This window comes from Oryzias latipes, chromosome 10, assembly GCF_002234675.1.
Source record: "Oryzias latipes chromosome 10, ASM223467v1".
Lineage (NCBI taxonomy): Eukaryota > Metazoa > Chordata > Actinopteri > Beloniformes > Adrianichthyidae > Oryzias > Oryzias latipes.
In genome coordinates this window covers 17,458,411-17,475,500 of record NC_019868.2, presented here as the reverse complement: position 1 = coordinate 17,475,500, position 17,090 = coordinate 17,458,411, and the positions used below count along the sequence as shown (strand labels likewise).

Sequence of the window (17,090 nt, the reverse complement as noted above, 5' to 3'; positions counted from 1 at the left end):
ACCAGAAGATGGTGCTGTGGAGCAAATATAAACCGGATTATCTTGTCATTTGCTCAGCACTGGAGAAAATTAATTCAAAACCCTCAGATTTAATTAATTTAAAGCAAACTTATTAATAGTTAAAAGCATCACTGACAGAGGTCATATTTTTACCTTATTTGATAAATAAATTCACTTGAATAGATATAATGGCAAAAAGTATGATTTAAACAGGACCTAAAAAAATCCACCAATAAAAAGAAGACATCATTTTTGAATTGTTTAGTTATTTCAGTGATCATTGTGGATTTTTTTTCCCAACAACAAAGATACTTTACAAACGTCCATGTCTCCCAAGGGGGACACAGTTAAACTCCACAAATATCTACTTTACAGTACTTTATGTTCTTATAATAAGTTATAAAACGAAGTCTCCAGATTTGTGTTAGAGGATTGTGCTTTTCTTTTAATCAACAATTGATAGTATTGCGTGTGTGTGTGTGTGTGGGGGGGGGGGGGGGTTCTAAAGGAAAGAAAACTTCTCTTTAACCCAAACATGTCACAGAAAATTACACAGCATGATGGGGAAAAAACAACTCATCCAGGCTTGTGATGTATTAAAAAAAAGAACATTTGCATTACATGAAGCACAGATCAATACGATACAGATTGGACCTCCAAAATGGACTTAAAATCACACATTTCAATTTTTAATTTGTTTATATATCCCTGATTTGAAAGAAGTCCAGCAGTGTTGTGTTGTGAAATTCTGTTTTACGCACCAGGATAACAAGAGGACACGTGCTGTTGAAAGCTTTCAGGCTAAAATAAAAGTACAACACCAAATGTGTCCAAACACAGCAGACTGAAATTCAGACAACAGCAACACAAAGGAAACAGAAGACGGAGTCACTAAACCGGACTAATTCGGTTTTTACAGTCTAGTGCAGGTACACGTCTCTTTACTCATTTCATGATGAAATGCACAGCTAAGGATTGTGCTTTGCATTTTCAGAAGCAGTTTTCCTTCATTTTTTTATTTTGAAAACTAAAATATTGTTTTAAAGACATTGAAAAATATAGTTTGACACTGGTACATCAATCCCTCTGTTTTTAACCATTTGCATGACTCATGATCTCTGAAATAATTTGGACTTTTCACCCCCAAAAGAACACATTAAAAATATATTACAAAAATGTGCTAACCTACCATCAAAACAGTACCATACATTGAAGATATATATATATTAGTAGGATTATTTCCAGCAAAAGAGGATGAATCAGTAGTTGAACTTAAAGCTATCAAAAACCTTCCTGGCTCAGTTAGACATTGAAGGGTTAATCACATTAATCTGCCACAAATACTGAAGGAAACACCATTCAGAAAATCTTTTCCTGATTATTATGGTACTCTTATAAGAAGTCATTTCTTTTGTTTTGCCTTGACAAAAAGTTGTCAATTTTCATGTGCAGCATGTGTGCTATACCAAAAATGAGGCAGTACACTTGAAGTTTACTTTAAACCTAAAATGTTCCAATTTAGTCTGAAGAAGTATTCGGTCAGTAAACTTCCTACACTACACACTCTATAGTAGACTTACTTTATCTATACTCAAGTATATTTATTCAAATAAACTTCAAGTGTCCAACTTTTTGCTAATGGGTTGGAAAGCAGTTGTCAAATAGCACCGACAATGACAGCCATCATTGCAACATCACATCTGTAGGACTGGAGATTTTAAAAACTGGATAAATTAGAAATGTCATTAATTTCTGTGAGACTTAGAAAAAAATGCATTTTAACCCCTAACTCCACTGTTCTGGTTAAAAAAATAATAAATCAAATGAGATAAAATACTGGAACACCAATTAGTCTTTTGCAGCGTTTCCTGGTCCAAATGGGTTTAAACACTTTGTAAATATCCAGCCATCTTCTGAGACAACACTGAGCCACAACCTGGCTTTGATTGAAAAGTTCAAGGCAAGCTGAATATCAACCTCTGACTCATTAAACACTCCTCTATGAGATTTTTACAAATGTATTTAATGTTGCACTCTATTCACATTAAGGATGTTTACCTATGAAGTGCTACTGATTAACATAATTTAACAAATGAAATAAAGATGGCAACTTAATCTGCATAATATAGTTCCTTGTAATACTTTTTCGGGTGTACTTCTTGTCCAAGCCTGCTTTGATTACTTGTGTTTTTAATGGTTCTACAACAAAAATTCATAAATTACATCTGGTTTTAATTGGCTCTTTTTGCTCAATTTTTATGTATAATACCTTATTTTAGATTAAGTTACTTCAGTGAGCATTGTGGGTTTTTCTAGAGCACTGACAATATGGTCCAGGTGTGGAGGTGGCTCCTGAGTTCACCTGCTCCTTCTCTGTAAACGTCTAAACCCAGAACTTAACAATCAGAACCTTTCAAATGTATTTCTAAGAACATTTTAGAAATCTTTCCTTTGATTGCATCATTACAATATTGCAGTTTACCATCCTTTTCGCCTGCTAACCTTAAGTTAAGTGTGACTTTGTTTTCACAATGTTGTGGGATTAAAAAACATAAAAACCAACTGTGCAGAAAAAGAAGGGATTTATCATAAGAACCTGCTTTTCTTTTCTTCATCTGGCCCAGGCAGAAAGAATTTTTGTTAGCATTTCAAATGAACACCCACCACAATAAGATAAAAAAATCCTTACAAACTGAACAAATGATGGTCCTTCATGGTGGAAAACGTAACTTTGGCACACTGAATGAGGAAAGCTGACAGAGGAGGTAAGCCTGCAGCTTGTATGACAGTGTTTGGGTTGGGGGGGCTGTGCACTCATAGCCCTTTGTTGAAGTACACTCTCTCCACTCCGGGGTGATTGGACCGGATTTTCTCCTGCAGCTCCGGCTCCAGGCGGCTGACTGACATGGAGCTGGAGGGGGTGAAGACAAATCAAGAGTTAGGCTGTGAAGCTCTGAGAGGAAAAAAACAAAACCAAAGAAGAAGTCTCGTTCATTTAGCTGAAAGATGATAGGACCCTTTGAGCCAGAGTGTTACTGGGTCTGGTTTCCAGTGTTTCACTAACCTCTTCTGTGGGAACAATGCGCAGCACAGAGGAGTGGCAAACACCAAACTGAAAAAGAAAACACACTTTTGAGAGTCAACTCTGACAACAGCGTTTGAAAGGAGACACAATCCCAGCTTGAACCACTTGGCAGCAAGTCCCAATCCTGTTATTTTTTAACTAAATAATGAATCACATGAGAAAGAGTCACACTAAGGTTATAAGGTGGGGGGGGGGGGGGCATTCAGACAATGTGCAGGGGAAAAATAATAATGCCTGTGTATTGCAAATGTAGTCCGTCAGAATGTATTTACAATGATTGCAACGACCTTGATTCATTTCCTAAAACCGCCTTCAAACATTCTTACAGTCTCAGAATACTTATAGGCTTGTTTTAAATAAAAAATGGCCACACATGAAGGAACCGGTCTTCATTTTTAAAGCTTTTGATTGTTTTTTTGTCACCTGAGCCTCTTAGCCCACAGTTACAGTGTTACAAGGACAGACTGCTGCCTTAAAGTCATTTATACAGAATGTATTCAAACACTGCATTCCTTTCGGGATCACTGAGAGCCCAGGTCCTGAGCACAAAGCCACCAGAATCCAAGCTGTTCCATTTTTTTCTTTACTAATCATCGAACTGCCTACCTTTCATCTCAAACACACGTCTGATCCTCGCTTAATATACATGTGTGTAGTAGTTCTACCTGTGCTCTGCCAGTATTTTCACCCTAAGATTTATTTGTGCATGTTTGCATTGTGTGCCACGTCATGGGGTGTATGTGTGAATGGGGGGTGGGGGGCAAAGGGGTGGGTTGGTTTTCATTTTTTCAGTTTTTTGTATTTTGTTATCTGTTTGTGTTTAATTGTAAAGTACTTTGAGCTGTGACACATAAAAAACACTTTTTTATAAATAAAGCTTGATCGATTGAATAATTGATTTGTATCAAATTTGATACATTGCATTGTCATGATCCAAACTTTCCCTAAATCCCATTGTTCATAACTTCCTTTTCCTTTCAGCTTTTCCCTTCAGGGGTCACCACAGAGAATCAGTTTCCTCCATCTAACCCCGTCTTCTGCATCCTCTAATACCAGCTACCTTTATGTCTTTGGAACAACTTGTTTTATGTTTTCTGCCCCATAAAAAAAACATTCCACTAGGGGCAGTTGAAGAGATTTTCCTGATCAGTTCAAAATGGCTGCTTTCATGAAATCTCAAGTAAAGTTTTGCTCATTTTCTCAGTTTTATGGAGAGAAAAAAATTATCTGTTGACTCCTTGCTGTATTTTAAAAATGCTAATTTTGTTGAGAATTACATTTTATAATACAGTCGTACCATGTTAAAATATGTGGATCAAATTTGAGACAGTGGAAAAATAAGGTGTCAATTTTTTTACACTCCAATCATCTTTTGATCTATTTTTAAAGAGCTCCCAGTGGTCTTTTAATTCTGATTATGCATTTTTTTGTTTTGTAGTAATTTGCCTCTGAGTTATGGATGGGAATGTTGTCGTGGAGTAAGCCTGCCCTAAAATCCCATCATCCCTTCATCTCCTCACAACCCCATCAAACAAAAATGGCGAGGAATATTGGAGCTATCCAGCAGAACAGTTTTAATCCAGATGCTATCTTGGGATGAGGACAACAAAGGTGTACAAGTGGATGCATCTGAATGGCCTGGGGTGTTTTCTACGTCACAAGGACGTTTTTTTACAACAGCTTTTTTTTTGCCTGCTCCTGATTCACGATCAGAATGAAGAAATACTCAGAAATACAATTTAAGCTTAATTTTGTTTATACACATCCTCCATCATCAGAAAAATCTCAGAAGAACATTTTCAAAACACTAAAAACACTATTTTTAATCGGAATGGGTCTTTAATACCGATTGTGCCTTTTCACTTGATCGGAATGATTTGCTACAAGAAGTTAATGTGAAGCAGGAAGAGCGAAAAGGGAGTTTATCGGGTCAGCCATCTCTGACAACTCACCAGAATCCCACCAGACTGACTTGAATAGGTGCACTCATCCATGGGAACCTCTGAAAAGACCAAGCAAAAGGAGGGATGAGGGACACAAAAGCAGCGGTGAACTCCCATACTAGAGTGGCCTCAGCACTTTTCTTTCCTCATGTCTGATAATTAAAGAGAGCAAACTAGTTCCAAACTTATAGTAAGTCAAGTCCGTCATCTCCTCTTTTCTACTGGTTGTGTTTAATGCTTACCTTTAAAAAAGCCTTCTTTTCCAGGTGGTTCATTAAAAACGGCGGGATAGCTGAGGAGCCATTGAGGAAACATGGTTTTACCAAGCATGCAGCTTAGAAAATGTATCTTTTGAACCTGCTGTCAGAAAGGGAGAACTATGACTAATGAAATAGATGAAAAAAGATTTTTTTTAGATTTGTATACCCATTCCTGGAGAAGCCATGAGGATCCTGGAGACCACCACCTGTGAGATGGCCTGCTGTGCTGCTTTTGTTGACTCTCCTAGCCTGTTGTCATTTTCGTCTGTGATGGGAATGCCATGTTGAAGCTCTCTGAAGGGAAGAAGTAAAGCTCAATTTTGGTGGAGCTAAACTCCTGCGTATGGACATTTAGGATTCTATAATGTCTGTTGATAAGAGTGAGAGATGCTTATTTGAGCATATGGCCTTTGTTGAAGCAATAAGCTCAAAAACTGGTATAAAAATACATGGATGGATAAAGTGAACTAAAGGGTTGATTGTTTGCTGCTTTACTCCAATTTATAGTAAACACCAGCAAAATACTGTCAGAATGTGAAACACAACATACAACACAACAACACACTCATGAATAGTCAAAACAACATAGAAACAGTGATGTGCAGCAGGACTGTTAATTTTGTGGTTTACTGTATACAAATCTCAGCTATTTGAAAAATCCTGCTGCTCCGCTGCACTAAATAGCAATAAAAATAGCTAAAGGGTTAGGTTTCTTTTATAGTATTTTATTGTTTAGTGTTTTTATTATTATATTTTGTTTACTTGCATAGCCATTTGGATGTTTTGGCTTATTTATAAGTACTTTATAAGTAAATCTGAGTGATTGATCATATCTGCTGGAAACTGGAGAAAAAAAGACTATTTTTTTCCTTCAGTGAAATGTTTGTATGAACACGCAGAGCAAATAAGAAGTACTTTAGTGAAAGCCGCTCCTTACCTTTGTCTCATTAGTGGGATATTGATACAGTTAGCAGCAGCTACAGCAGCAAATGGAACAAATCTTCCAATCAGAGGTGAAATATGCTAAGAGAAGAGAAGTGCTTTAGTATCCACCGCTGTAACAGCAAAAAGGGTTATATTTCTATATTCATATACAGGACATGAATGAGCATGGATCGTGAACCACAACAGCAGCATAAGAATATGATTATTTGCATGACATCCATGCAAAGCTAGCTTCCTGTAATGACACTACTGCGTTAAGGTTTCATGCTTTTTAGTGAGATATAGGCTGAGGTTAGATGGGCTACTACCTTTGTTAGTGCATTTAGTCCTAGAGCGGTGGCCACTGCCCCCGTGGTGGCAGACACATACGCTGTGCCAAGCTGGCTGCAAAACACAGGAGCGCAACGGTCACGTCACGTTAAAGACTGTCTCCCGCAGACATTGAAGGGTTAATTCTGAAAGTGTGTCTGAGGTGCATTTTCAGTCTCACTTGACTGTTATTGGAGCGTCGCCGCTCCTGTTGGTATAGTTGACTATTGCATTGAAAGACTGATTGATCCACTGCCAGAACAGAACAGCGGGAGTCGTCCTGCAAGAAAGAAAGACATTTTTAGCAATCACGTTCAGTTTATAAACATGAAAAACTGACACAACGTGGAGAAATGCAATCATAATTCTGAATTTACTCTTTAAAAAAATAGCTGTGAACGCAAACCAGCTCAATACACTTCAATACAAACAATTAATTTCTTTTAGATTATTTGTTATAAAAGTCAAAGGGTGGAAGTTTCAAAAAAACATCGTACTTATAAAATGTCATCATGCATCCAGTGATGGTCATGTTCATAGGAACTTGTGCGGACATGCGACCGATCAGGATCATCTTCTCTCCGGTGTCGGGATGGAAAGCAGAGTCAAAAACATACTTCGCTCTCCACAGTTCGTCTTCTGTCAGCCCTGGAGAAACATTCCCTTCCCTGCAGAAGAAGACACCCGACATGGACATTCATGTTTGAACATAAATGAATGTATTTGATGGTTCCTTTACAGACCTGTAGTCGGTGATGACTTTGTGTGCATGTGTTAGTTGTTCGTTAGTCAGTAAGATGTTCCTGGGGTCTGTGACGGTGAAGAAGTGTTTGGCTCGCCCTATAAACGTGCTCTGGTCCCACCGTGGTTCCTTGATGTTTATGGAAGTTGATAGCTCTGCAGCCATGTTTGTCTGGGGAGGGGGGGGGGGGGGGGGGGGGGGGGGGATCATAGGTTAGCACCCCAGCTGTGTGCATCCATGCATTGCATTGACTTAAACAGACTTTTGCCAAAACCTAGAACTTCCCATCAGAACCCAATTCGGAGAATACTCAGGAATGACAATGCCCCTTTCTCTCCTGCCATGCCACTGATTCACCGTAATGTTGCTATGGTGATGGCCTGACCTGACACTTGGGCTGTCAAGCAACAAATTACAAAGCCCTACTTTGGGACAACGCCAACCTCAGAATAAAGACGACGTTGAAGAAATTCAAATTCATAGTAAAAATAAGTAAAATTTTAGTTTATAAATTCTCCATGTGATGAAAAAAGGTCATTAAAAGTTGCACTTTTTCCAGCCTTAAATCAAACCACACATAATGCATTAAAAAAGACCTACAAGTATCAGCAAGAAACACAATCCTTCTTCCTAAATTGCATGTTTTGTTTTTACATTTTGTTCCAGCTGTAGTCAGTGCATGAACATGCAGCTGCAGGAATCTCCACAGGCAGCTGCACCAAAGATGGCTGCTGGATTGACAACAAACCAGACAACTGTTCTTTTCTGAAACCTGTGCAGTACAGACAGCGGGCTGCCTCTTTAACAGGTATCAAACTCGGCGGGGTTTTCTCGCGATCAACATGAAACACCTTCGTTTCTGAGCGAGAGAGAAGCATAGCTGCTCTGCGCAAAACGCTGCCAGGCACGCGCGCTAAAAGCGCGAGCAAATATCACGAATAAAATGCAAAAATCATTTGGGACATAAAAGAAAAATGGACTTTGAACCGATTTGGCCTTTGATCCAAAAACCTGAGCTGCTTTTCGCTCCCACTCTCAGCCAAACCACGGCAGCCTGCGTGGCAACACGTTCACCTCCAAATTCAAAGTCCTTTTAGTCAAATACATTTTAACAGTAGAACAAAAAATGCTACTGTTTATTATTATAATTTTTATTATTGATTGTCAACATGTGTGACTGGAGAAATATGTTGTCTGTGTCTCCATGAAAAGCATGCAGAGTGTGACTGGAACCGCTTTTGTCCAACCCGAGGTAAACCAGTCAGATCTGGACGGTACCTAAAGGTGTCTCCACATCTGGTAAAAAAAATACAATTAAAAATCAAACACAAAACGATCATGTACGAAAACAACTTAATTTTCTACGCGATCCTTATTAGAGGTTAATTAGGAACAACATCTGTGCAACTGTGCCGTCCAAGTATCAATCAAGGAGCTTCAGGAGAGAAAGTCGTTATTCCCACGATTTCCGGGACACTAAAATAGTATATTGTATCTTTGAACCTAAATAGGAGGATGTTTCCCCCCCACTATATACTCACAGCGCTGTAGGCTCCGAGAGTCCGCGGAAAGAGTCCCTGACAGGCTGCAGACAGCTAATTTTTCATTTAACAGCATGAAAACAGCCCGAGGCCACACACGGCTACATCCGCCTGGCAAGAACCTTTTTGACAAAATAAAAGCCCGTCTTCCGTTTGCATGTAAAATAAATTATTATACTGCCCAAACGTGGCATAATTTTAGCCCCTTTTTAACAACTGAATGTTCATTTGTTAGATAAGAACCCCGAACCTAAAAAAATGTCTGAAGTGAGAAATGCATTTCATCTTCAAGTCACAAGTGCGAAGATTGAGGTCAAATCACAAAATTATTTTAGATTTCTCATCAATTCTAATTTTTGATGGGAAATTATTAACATGTTGTTTCATATACTGTCTACTAGTTTCGTTACAGTGATATAACGTTGCCCTAAAGAACAGAAATTTTGACATTTTAAAATTGTGCTTTTATTTTTTGAGGTGAACTGGGCCCCACTTCCGCCCTCCCGAATGCACTACTGTGAATTTGATGTGCAGACAGTTAATTATTGATGTCTTAATAAACTTAAACTTTTGAGTATTTTCACTTGTGCCAGGTTAATATCTACACATGGACTCCTATAACTACCAATTTTTTTTCTATTCAAGGAGTACATTAAAGAAAAGGTCGTATTACCAATATCTATAGGATTATTGCAAAATAACTCATTACAAAACCTCAAACAAAACCTGTTAACACTTTAAAAAATGTCATTGAAAACTTTTAGAGTTTTAGGAATAGGATTTTATTTGACAACGTTTCAAACTACTTCTAAGCCTCTTATCAAAGTTGTTCACTAAGTCTGTATTTGTCTCCATCTAGTGATAAGACAAGGGACAAGACAGAGGATCGATTTATTCCATAATTGTACTAAAGTAAAGTACGTATAATACAGTGTAAAAAAGGGGAGGGGGTGGAATTAGTAGCGACAACAGGGTATTAACAGAGGTCACGAGAAAACAAAAAAATGTGCAGAGGCAATGACTAGTTTGGTCTTTCACAATCAATTTACTCATGTGAACTCTTGATCATCAGTTAAAAATAGAAAACACACACAAGAATGCAACATATTTAAACTAAAGTAAAAGGTCAGATACTCATTTTATTGACGTTTGCTCAAAGCTTTTAAACAATTACATGTTCTTCTCCCTTTTACTCAAATATTTAGTCATGTTTCCTAAATGGCAGACTTGATGTCTTATCTGTAAAGTGTCCTCAGCATTACACTTCTGTTAAAAAATGTTTTTTTCCCTAGCATGGGAAGCAGAAAGTCAAAAAGGTATTATAAGGAAAATCTTAAAACAAGTAAAAAATGAGGGCTTGGTTTAAAAAAAAAAGGCATGTGTCTTTTAAACTGAAATGTTTAGTTGTTTGCACAATGTAAACTTTTATCCTCAATAAAGACATTTACGTATGGTTTAATAAAGTATTAATGTTTCTGAATTAATATGGTTTACAATTTTAAACACATGGTAGAGCTGTATTTCGGCTTACTTGTATAAATGCGCCTGTCAAAAAATAACCCACTAATAAACTACAGTTCCCACAAAAAGCTTCTTTTCTGATGCACATGCGCAGTTTTTTGGTCTACCTTGGACAGCTGTAGGAGAAAATGGCAGCGTTCATGCTAGGACAGCAGGTACGACATTCGAAACTAAACGCATATTTTAAAGCTTTTTACTCGCTAAACTCAAGGCTTTATTGGGAATTAAGCGTTTGGTAACATTTATTTTTAGTTTAGTTGACTAAAAGATAGCACTAAATGTTGAAAAAGAAAGCAGTCGATCCGTTGCTCTTGAATGACTGCTAACCTGTTAGCCTAGCTAGCTTCGTTTGTCGTGCGACGAATGCGGATTTTGTGCATCAACGTTTACTTTATTTTGCGTTTTGAATGAAGCTATTATTTTTGTTTGTTTGTTTGTTTGTAGGCTCGCCAGCTCAGCACATCTGTGATCAGACCTGTTGCAAAGCTGGTTAGGGTAAGTGCCGACACTCCTCCTTGGTGTTTTACCAATCATTCGTGAATAGTTCGGGTTCTTCATTTGACCTGGTTAATGTATATTCTCTTTCAGCCTCCCATCCAGATCTATGGAGTGGAGGGCCGCTATGCCACTGCTTTGTTCTCTGCCGCCAGCAAGCAGAACAAACTGGACCAAGTTGAACAGGAGTTGGGGAAAGTGTCTGTGAGTTCAGACAAATATTTGTAATGACAAATGTCTGGATCTGATGTATTTTTTTGTAGTGCCTCAAGACAGCATTGTTTGTGAATTGGTGGCTCTCAAAAAACTGATTTGTGTTTAAGATTTACTTTAAGATTGAATGGATTTAAATGTGATGTGCATTTTTAAAATGTCTAATTTGTCAAAATATCAACGTTTGGCGTGTCTAATTTTTTTTTTCAGGTCCTGATCAAGGACCCCAAGACGGCTGGTATTGTATTGAACCCACATGTCAAGCGCAGCATCAAACAGAAAGTCTTCAGTGATTCTCTTGCAAAGGCTAAGCTCTCCCCTTTAACTGTCAATCTCATCAGTAAGTATTCATTGAGGATGAATGGATTGTTTCTTATTTTTTCATTAAGACAATAATAAAACAAAGACATATCAACCAGCCTAAATTGCAGGAATGTTGCATAATGCCATGGTGAAACTTTGTATTTTAATGATTAAAATCTCACCGTATTGGATACAAGCAATAGATGTAGAAGTATAAAGGACCAGTTATTGGAAACATTTCCTCTCACTAAATATGTTAAGTTTATGTGAGTTTTTGCTGTTGTAAAGTTTGGAAAAAAATATTTAAGAAACCATATGATATATTTTTGCTTAGACAAATATTCAGACTCAATTTTCTTTGTGAAATAAGAACATTTGTGTTGTTTGTATGCTCTGCATCCTGTTTTGTGTTACTGCTATTGTAAAAGTGCCCAATTCCAAGTCTCAAGGGGCTTTTCTAGGCCCTTTTTTCTCTCTACGTTTTCCTACTTGGTATTAGCTAAACATTTAGAATCCAGACTGTTGGCTCTAGTTAAAGCTAGGGTAACAAAATGAGACTTAGGACACTGTCTTTTAAAGACTGGGGTTGATATGGCATATTGACTGTAGACATTTAGCTAAATATTAAATGGTCAAATTAGAGACAGGTTTACTAGAGTGTCACTTTATTTTGCAAATTAGACAGAAAGTTGTTTACGACAAAAAACTGAAGCCGAGTAGTTTCACAACTTTTGGTGTTAAACTATTACTTGAAAATTAAAGTTTGGATTAACTTGGATTTCAATGATTATTTGAGTTTAACTACAGCTTCATTTATGCAGTTATAAAGTTTTAAACCAACATCTGGGTTTAAAAATTGCTAAAATTACCTGATCAGGACTTTAAAGACAACACATATTAGGATATGTCAACAAATTTTCTAAAGCTCTTCTAGACTTCATATCACTTTTGTTATTATGTCATTACTTATAGATGTTGTCATTTTGGTCCATGACCCTGTAGAGCAGGGGTGGGCAAACTACGGCCCACATGATGGATTTGTTCCGCCTCCATGATTGGTCCTGCCCACTGAACAATATCAGAGACCCATGTTTTTTTTTTTTTTTATCTGGCCACATGATCAAGACCCGCATAGAACGTGACATTTTATTCCCCCCCCCTCTGTGCTCCAACCTGAAACCCTCTAAAATCCCTGTCAAACAGAACAGAAGACAGTCCTTTCTGCGGCGCAGTTCACCTTTCCCGGATCAGCTCATTCTTTTAGTTAGATGGTAGATGACTATATTAATCCCACTATGGGGAAGTTCCTTTATCTGGCAGCAAAACGACATTCAGAAATGATCTATATAATTTAACATAAAAAAATCAGATCTTTGTTTTCATTCTAAGATCCTGGCCCTAATTTCTATGAAGGTTTGAGAATTTAAACAGTGAAGTGTGAAAATGTTCATGTCTGTCGGATAAAAGTGTGTTTAGGCAGTGAGTTTTACTGCCATAAAACTTCTGTAAATAATCAGACTCTGTGGATTTCACCGATCACAGGTGGTTTTTTAGAACTCAACTCCAGCAATAAACAAGGAAACTCTGTACTGGTGAAAAGGTAACGCAGATATATGCGTAGCTGCAGCAGAAGACATAGAAATTTGCGTTTTTCATTATTACTGGATGAGAAACAGACGCGCCGTGACGCAGCGCAGCTGCTCAGTTTTAGCGCAAACTGTGAGACGTTTGAGGAGCTGCAGCCCTCAAAGTCTCAGCGGGCGAAGATGGGAGAGGATCCACTATTTGTTTTTTCTTTTTAATAAATCTGTATATTTTTTCCCGACTTTTTGTCTTTGAAAATCAGTTATTTGGTCATTTTTGATTTCATAAATAGTGTTATTTATTTTATTGAAAGGATAATGAATCAGTAAAACTATATTATGGGGCTTTAAAATAAAATAAAAATAAAAGAAGTTTAAAGTTTTAAAAGACTCATTGTGGCCCTCACAAGAAAAGGTTTGTGGACTCTGCTCTAGCATCCATGTGGTGTTTGAAGATTTGTTGTTTTTCATTCTTCCAATCATTCAAACACCACAAGAACGCACCATTTCTCTAAGTTTTACACGAGGTACATCAAGCCGTTGGTGCAATTGGCTGTAAAATGAGAACAAAAGTTTTAACCTAAAAACTCTAAAAGGCTCTGTTTTAAAATATAAATTTCAATCCAAATGTTTTCATCCAGATTCCATGTTATTTCTTTCTCACTCCATGCATCTGCTCCTGGTCAGGCCCTTCTATCCAAATTTACAACCCTATGTGGCCCGCGAGCCAAAATAATTGCCCCCCCTGCTGTAGAGGGACGCCACAGTAGTGTCAAACACAAGGACACCAAAGATCCCTCCAAATGTCAGGCATACAGTCCGATCTTTTCAAGCACAGCCACAAATTCCCACATCGCCAATCAGACACGTATTCTGACACTGGCCAAGGTTGAGAACATTTTGAAAAGAAGTGTCTGATGCCATCGAAGCGTTTGTGTTACATTTACCGGTAGATGGTTGAACTCCGACCTTTCAGCCTACGGTATGTAGATTTGAAAAGTAAAACGGACAAAGCAGTTGAACAGTTTACACGCTCTCTTAGACTATAGACACTTATACAACAACAGGTGGAGACCCACAATGAAGCAATTGGTTTAGCACCAAACTCCTAAATGCACAAACACGCACAAGCTTGTGTTTTTCCCCATCTCTTAGATGTAAAACATTTTTTGTTTTTTTTACTTTGTTTCGCAGTGAAACAAAAAAGGAATAAGTGATTGTTAGTCACTGTAAAGAAGCAATCCAAATTTTTAGGCCATGTTAATTTAAAGTGTTTTTTATTTATATATTTTAGTTTGGGAGGAAAACATGATAAAGAGACAAATAAAGGAAGAAATTACTTACCGGTATATCTTTCAAGTGTGATGTATAGTTTATAGTATCCACTCTTGTCTTTAATTTGCACATTTGGTTTTTCCAGACTAATAGGACTATTTTTAATTTTTGTCCAGATGTTTTGGCTGATAATGGTCGTCTTACTCTAACTGCCGATGTTATTGGAGCCTTTGGCAAGATGATGAGTGCTCACCGTGGAGAGGTCCTCTGTTCAGTCACTACTGCTCAGGTATGAAATGTTGAAGTTCTTGCAATTAACTCAATAGTTTGATCACTTTTTGCTTCAGATCAATACCTGTATACTTTTTTACGTTTTTCAGCCTCTCGATGAAGCTAATCTGGCTGACCTGAAAGTGGCTCTTAAAGGTTTTCTACAGAAGGGAGAGACTATCAAGCTGGAAACAAAGGTACAGCAAGTGTGATTTAAACTATCTAGTGGTTGCATTTCCATTAATTTAGCTAAAGTGGTAACATTTAAGTTTAAAAGTAATTGACTCAATTGATGATTCTACTGTTATTTTTTCTTCTCACAGACAGACTCGTCCATTCTGGGTGGCATGATCATCAGTATTGGAGACAAGTACGTGGACATGTCAACTAAGACAAAGATCCAGAAGTTGACTCGGCTGATCAGGGAGACTTAAGTCCTGTGGACTCCACTTTGCGATGAAGACCATTGGGGGGAAACGCCGAGAAACAAATATTACTACTTGTCCTAGCCCTGCGATTACTCCATCAATCCAATGTCTGTTCTTAAATTGATATACATGTTAATAAAAACTTCAAAAAATGATTTGTTTAAGTCAGTGATTTTTTATTTTTAAGAACAGTTAAAGACTCCAGAAAAGTATGAATATCTTCCGAGGACTTTAAAAATGATTAATTTGACAAAATATTTGCTTGAAATGTTTCCACGGGGCCCTCGGTTCCTGGAAGCATTCTTGCGCATGCGTCGTTGGTTCTCATCGTTTCATTAGATTTTTTTTCTTCCTCACTAAATATGGCTGCCTCTCATCGCATCTTCTTCGTAAAGGATTAGATGGACGTGACATTAAGGCAAAAATCGATGTGCTGATACAAACAACACTCATAGACGCCAAAACGCACTTTATACAACGGACTTACAGAAATGTTTTGGCTTATAAAGAGGGTAGTGCACGCTAGTCGAAATTAACCCTTTCCATCCAGTGTAGCATCCAGCAGCTTTCTTCTGACTGAGGTAAGACTTGGTCGTTTCATGTCTGTAAGCACCTTTATCCTTAGCCCTTTGTTTTTAAGAGCTTCCTAGTATTGCCAACAAAAATATTCTAATTGCCTATCTTTCTTTTGCAGTCAAAAATATATGCTAGCTCCCTTAGCAGTGTGCTACTATAACATGCTTATTGTGCGCGCGTGACCTTTTAGCTAACATCTGTTTCTCTTCTTTGGGACAGAAGACGATGCATCAGGTGAGCAGCAGCAGCAGCAGTGACCTCTGTATGAGTGTTGCTAGCCTGGCAGAGAACTGTCACACAGCCAGCCCCTTTGATTTATGTAGCACACCGTCCAGCAAGTTCTTCACCTCTCCTGCAAACCCTGCTCTACAGCTATCTCTTGCCAGCCTTGCCCCTCTGCCTCATGGGATGCACAAAGCCATGGCTTGTCATTTTCAAGACACCCAGACAGACTTCCAGGCACAGGCAATGAGAATCAGGGCTAGTGAGGTCTCGGTGCCTGAGGGATCATCTAGGAAAAAGGAGGGAATAGTCAAATCAGGGAGGAGAGGGAGACCATCAGGAACCACAAAGTTGGCAGGGTATCGCACAAGCACAGGACGCCCAATTGGAACGACTCGGGCAGCTGGATTCAAAACCAGCCCTGGAAGACCCCTCGGGACCACCAAAGCCGCTGGGTATAAAGTCAGCCCCGGCAGGCCTCCCGGTAGCATCAAGAGTCTAGCTCGCCTGAGGAAGTTAGAGTTTGGCCGTAACAGCGCCAAAACGCTTGACTTGAACAACTGCAGCGTTCCCAAGGAACTGGACTTGACAAGCTGTGACCTTCCTCCTTTTTCATACACCATGATGGAGAAGAGGGTTCTCTGTGAGCCGAGTAGCAAAGCGGACAAACCCAGTGAATAGATGGGCTCATGTGCATGATGACGCATCTGGAAGCTGTATGAAATGCTGGCAGTTTTCCTTGAGATCATCTTATCTTTACTGTTTTTTTTTTTTTTGCCATTCCTGAGTTAAAGCAAATTTATAAACAATCACACACATCACTCATTAAAATCATGTTTTATAAAATTGTATTTATTACTTAGTGGATTTTTTAAACCATATTTCTTCCAATATCGATACTTGTCTAATACTTCTTTTGGACTTTTCTAAGTTTATCTGACCAGTGTCATCTGCATTGTCCTGAACATAAATATCTTACTGTTGCTGTCCTGTTGTTTTTTTCCCCTGTTACCTAACATGCACCTTACTTTGTGATATATTTGAGCATCTTACCTGTCACCTGTAAACCAGTATAGTTTGTAGCACATTACTTGTTATTTTCTGCACTTAGTTCATGTTTCTGAAAAGGCCTGTTTTCATGCTCAAACTCACTTGATTCACCAGTTAAAGTATGTGTTCATTAAATATTCAATTTTAAAAAATAAATTGTGACGCGTTGTATTTGGATGTTTATAAAAACCATATGTTCTCCACGTGGACACCAGGGGGCGCATATCTCCAAACAATAGAACTTGCTTTGTAAAAAAAAACCATTAGATTTTTCAATAAAAATCGTATTTCAGCGTTTATTGTGTTTCTGTTTTAGAGTATAGAAACAA

General features: G+C 38.1%; 3 protein-coding genes across 4 annotated transcripts; 2 read left to right on the top strand and 1 right to left on the bottom strand.

Moving 5' to 3' along the window:
- Nucleotides 1–2,610: 2,610 nt before the first annotated feature.
- On the bottom strand, nt 2,611–8,938 carry sfxn1 (sideroflexin 1). The gene is made up of 11 exons (XM_004073332.4): nt 8,826–8,938; nt 7,286–7,455; nt 7,040–7,210; nt 6,724–6,822; nt 6,542–6,617; nt 6,226–6,311; nt 5,455–5,582; nt 5,271–5,320; nt 5,038–5,087; nt 3,065–3,112; nt 2,611–2,911 (listed from the first exon to the last, which is right to left on the bottom strand). Exons 2-11 carry the CDS (start codon nt 7,447–7,449, stop codon nt 2,815–2,817), a joined length of 969 nt encoding a protein of 322 aa, XP_004073380.1. The 5' UTR covers nt 7,450–7,455; nt 8,826–8,938; the 3' UTR covers nt 2,611–2,814.
- A 1,479-nt stretch (nt 8,939–10,417) lies between these two features.
- Nucleotides 10,418–15,068, top strand: atp5po (ATP synthase peripheral stalk subunit OSCP). The gene is made up of 7 exons (XM_004073331.4): nt 10,418–10,501; nt 10,791–10,841; nt 10,935–11,045; nt 11,265–11,394; nt 14,392–14,504; nt 14,596–14,682; nt 14,809–15,068. The coding sequence occupies exons 1-7, from the start codon at nt 10,475–10,477 to the stop codon at nt 14,917–14,919; spliced, it is 630 nt and encodes a 209-aa protein (XP_004073379.1). The 5' UTR covers nt 10,418–10,474; the 3' UTR covers nt 14,920–15,068.
- A 168-nt stretch (nt 15,069–15,236) lies between these two features.
- On the top strand, nt 15,237–17,058 carry LOC105354916 (UPF0461 protein C5orf24 homolog). 2 transcript variants are annotated; one of them, XM_020706646.2, is made up of 2 exons: nt 15,237–15,494; nt 15,712–17,058. In XM_020706646.2, exon 2 carries the CDS (start codon nt 15,715–15,717, stop codon nt 16,390–16,392), a length of 678 nt encoding a protein of 225 aa, XP_020562305.1. In that variant the 5' UTR covers nt 15,237–15,494; nt 15,712–15,714; the 3' UTR covers nt 16,393–17,058. The 2 variants fall into 2 exon arrangements, with proteins under 2 accessions (XP_020562305.1, XP_011478578.1); XM_011480276.3 differs by having other exon boundaries at nt 15,239–15,494; nt 15,709–16,918.
- Nucleotides 17,059–17,090: the final 32 nt, after the last annotated feature.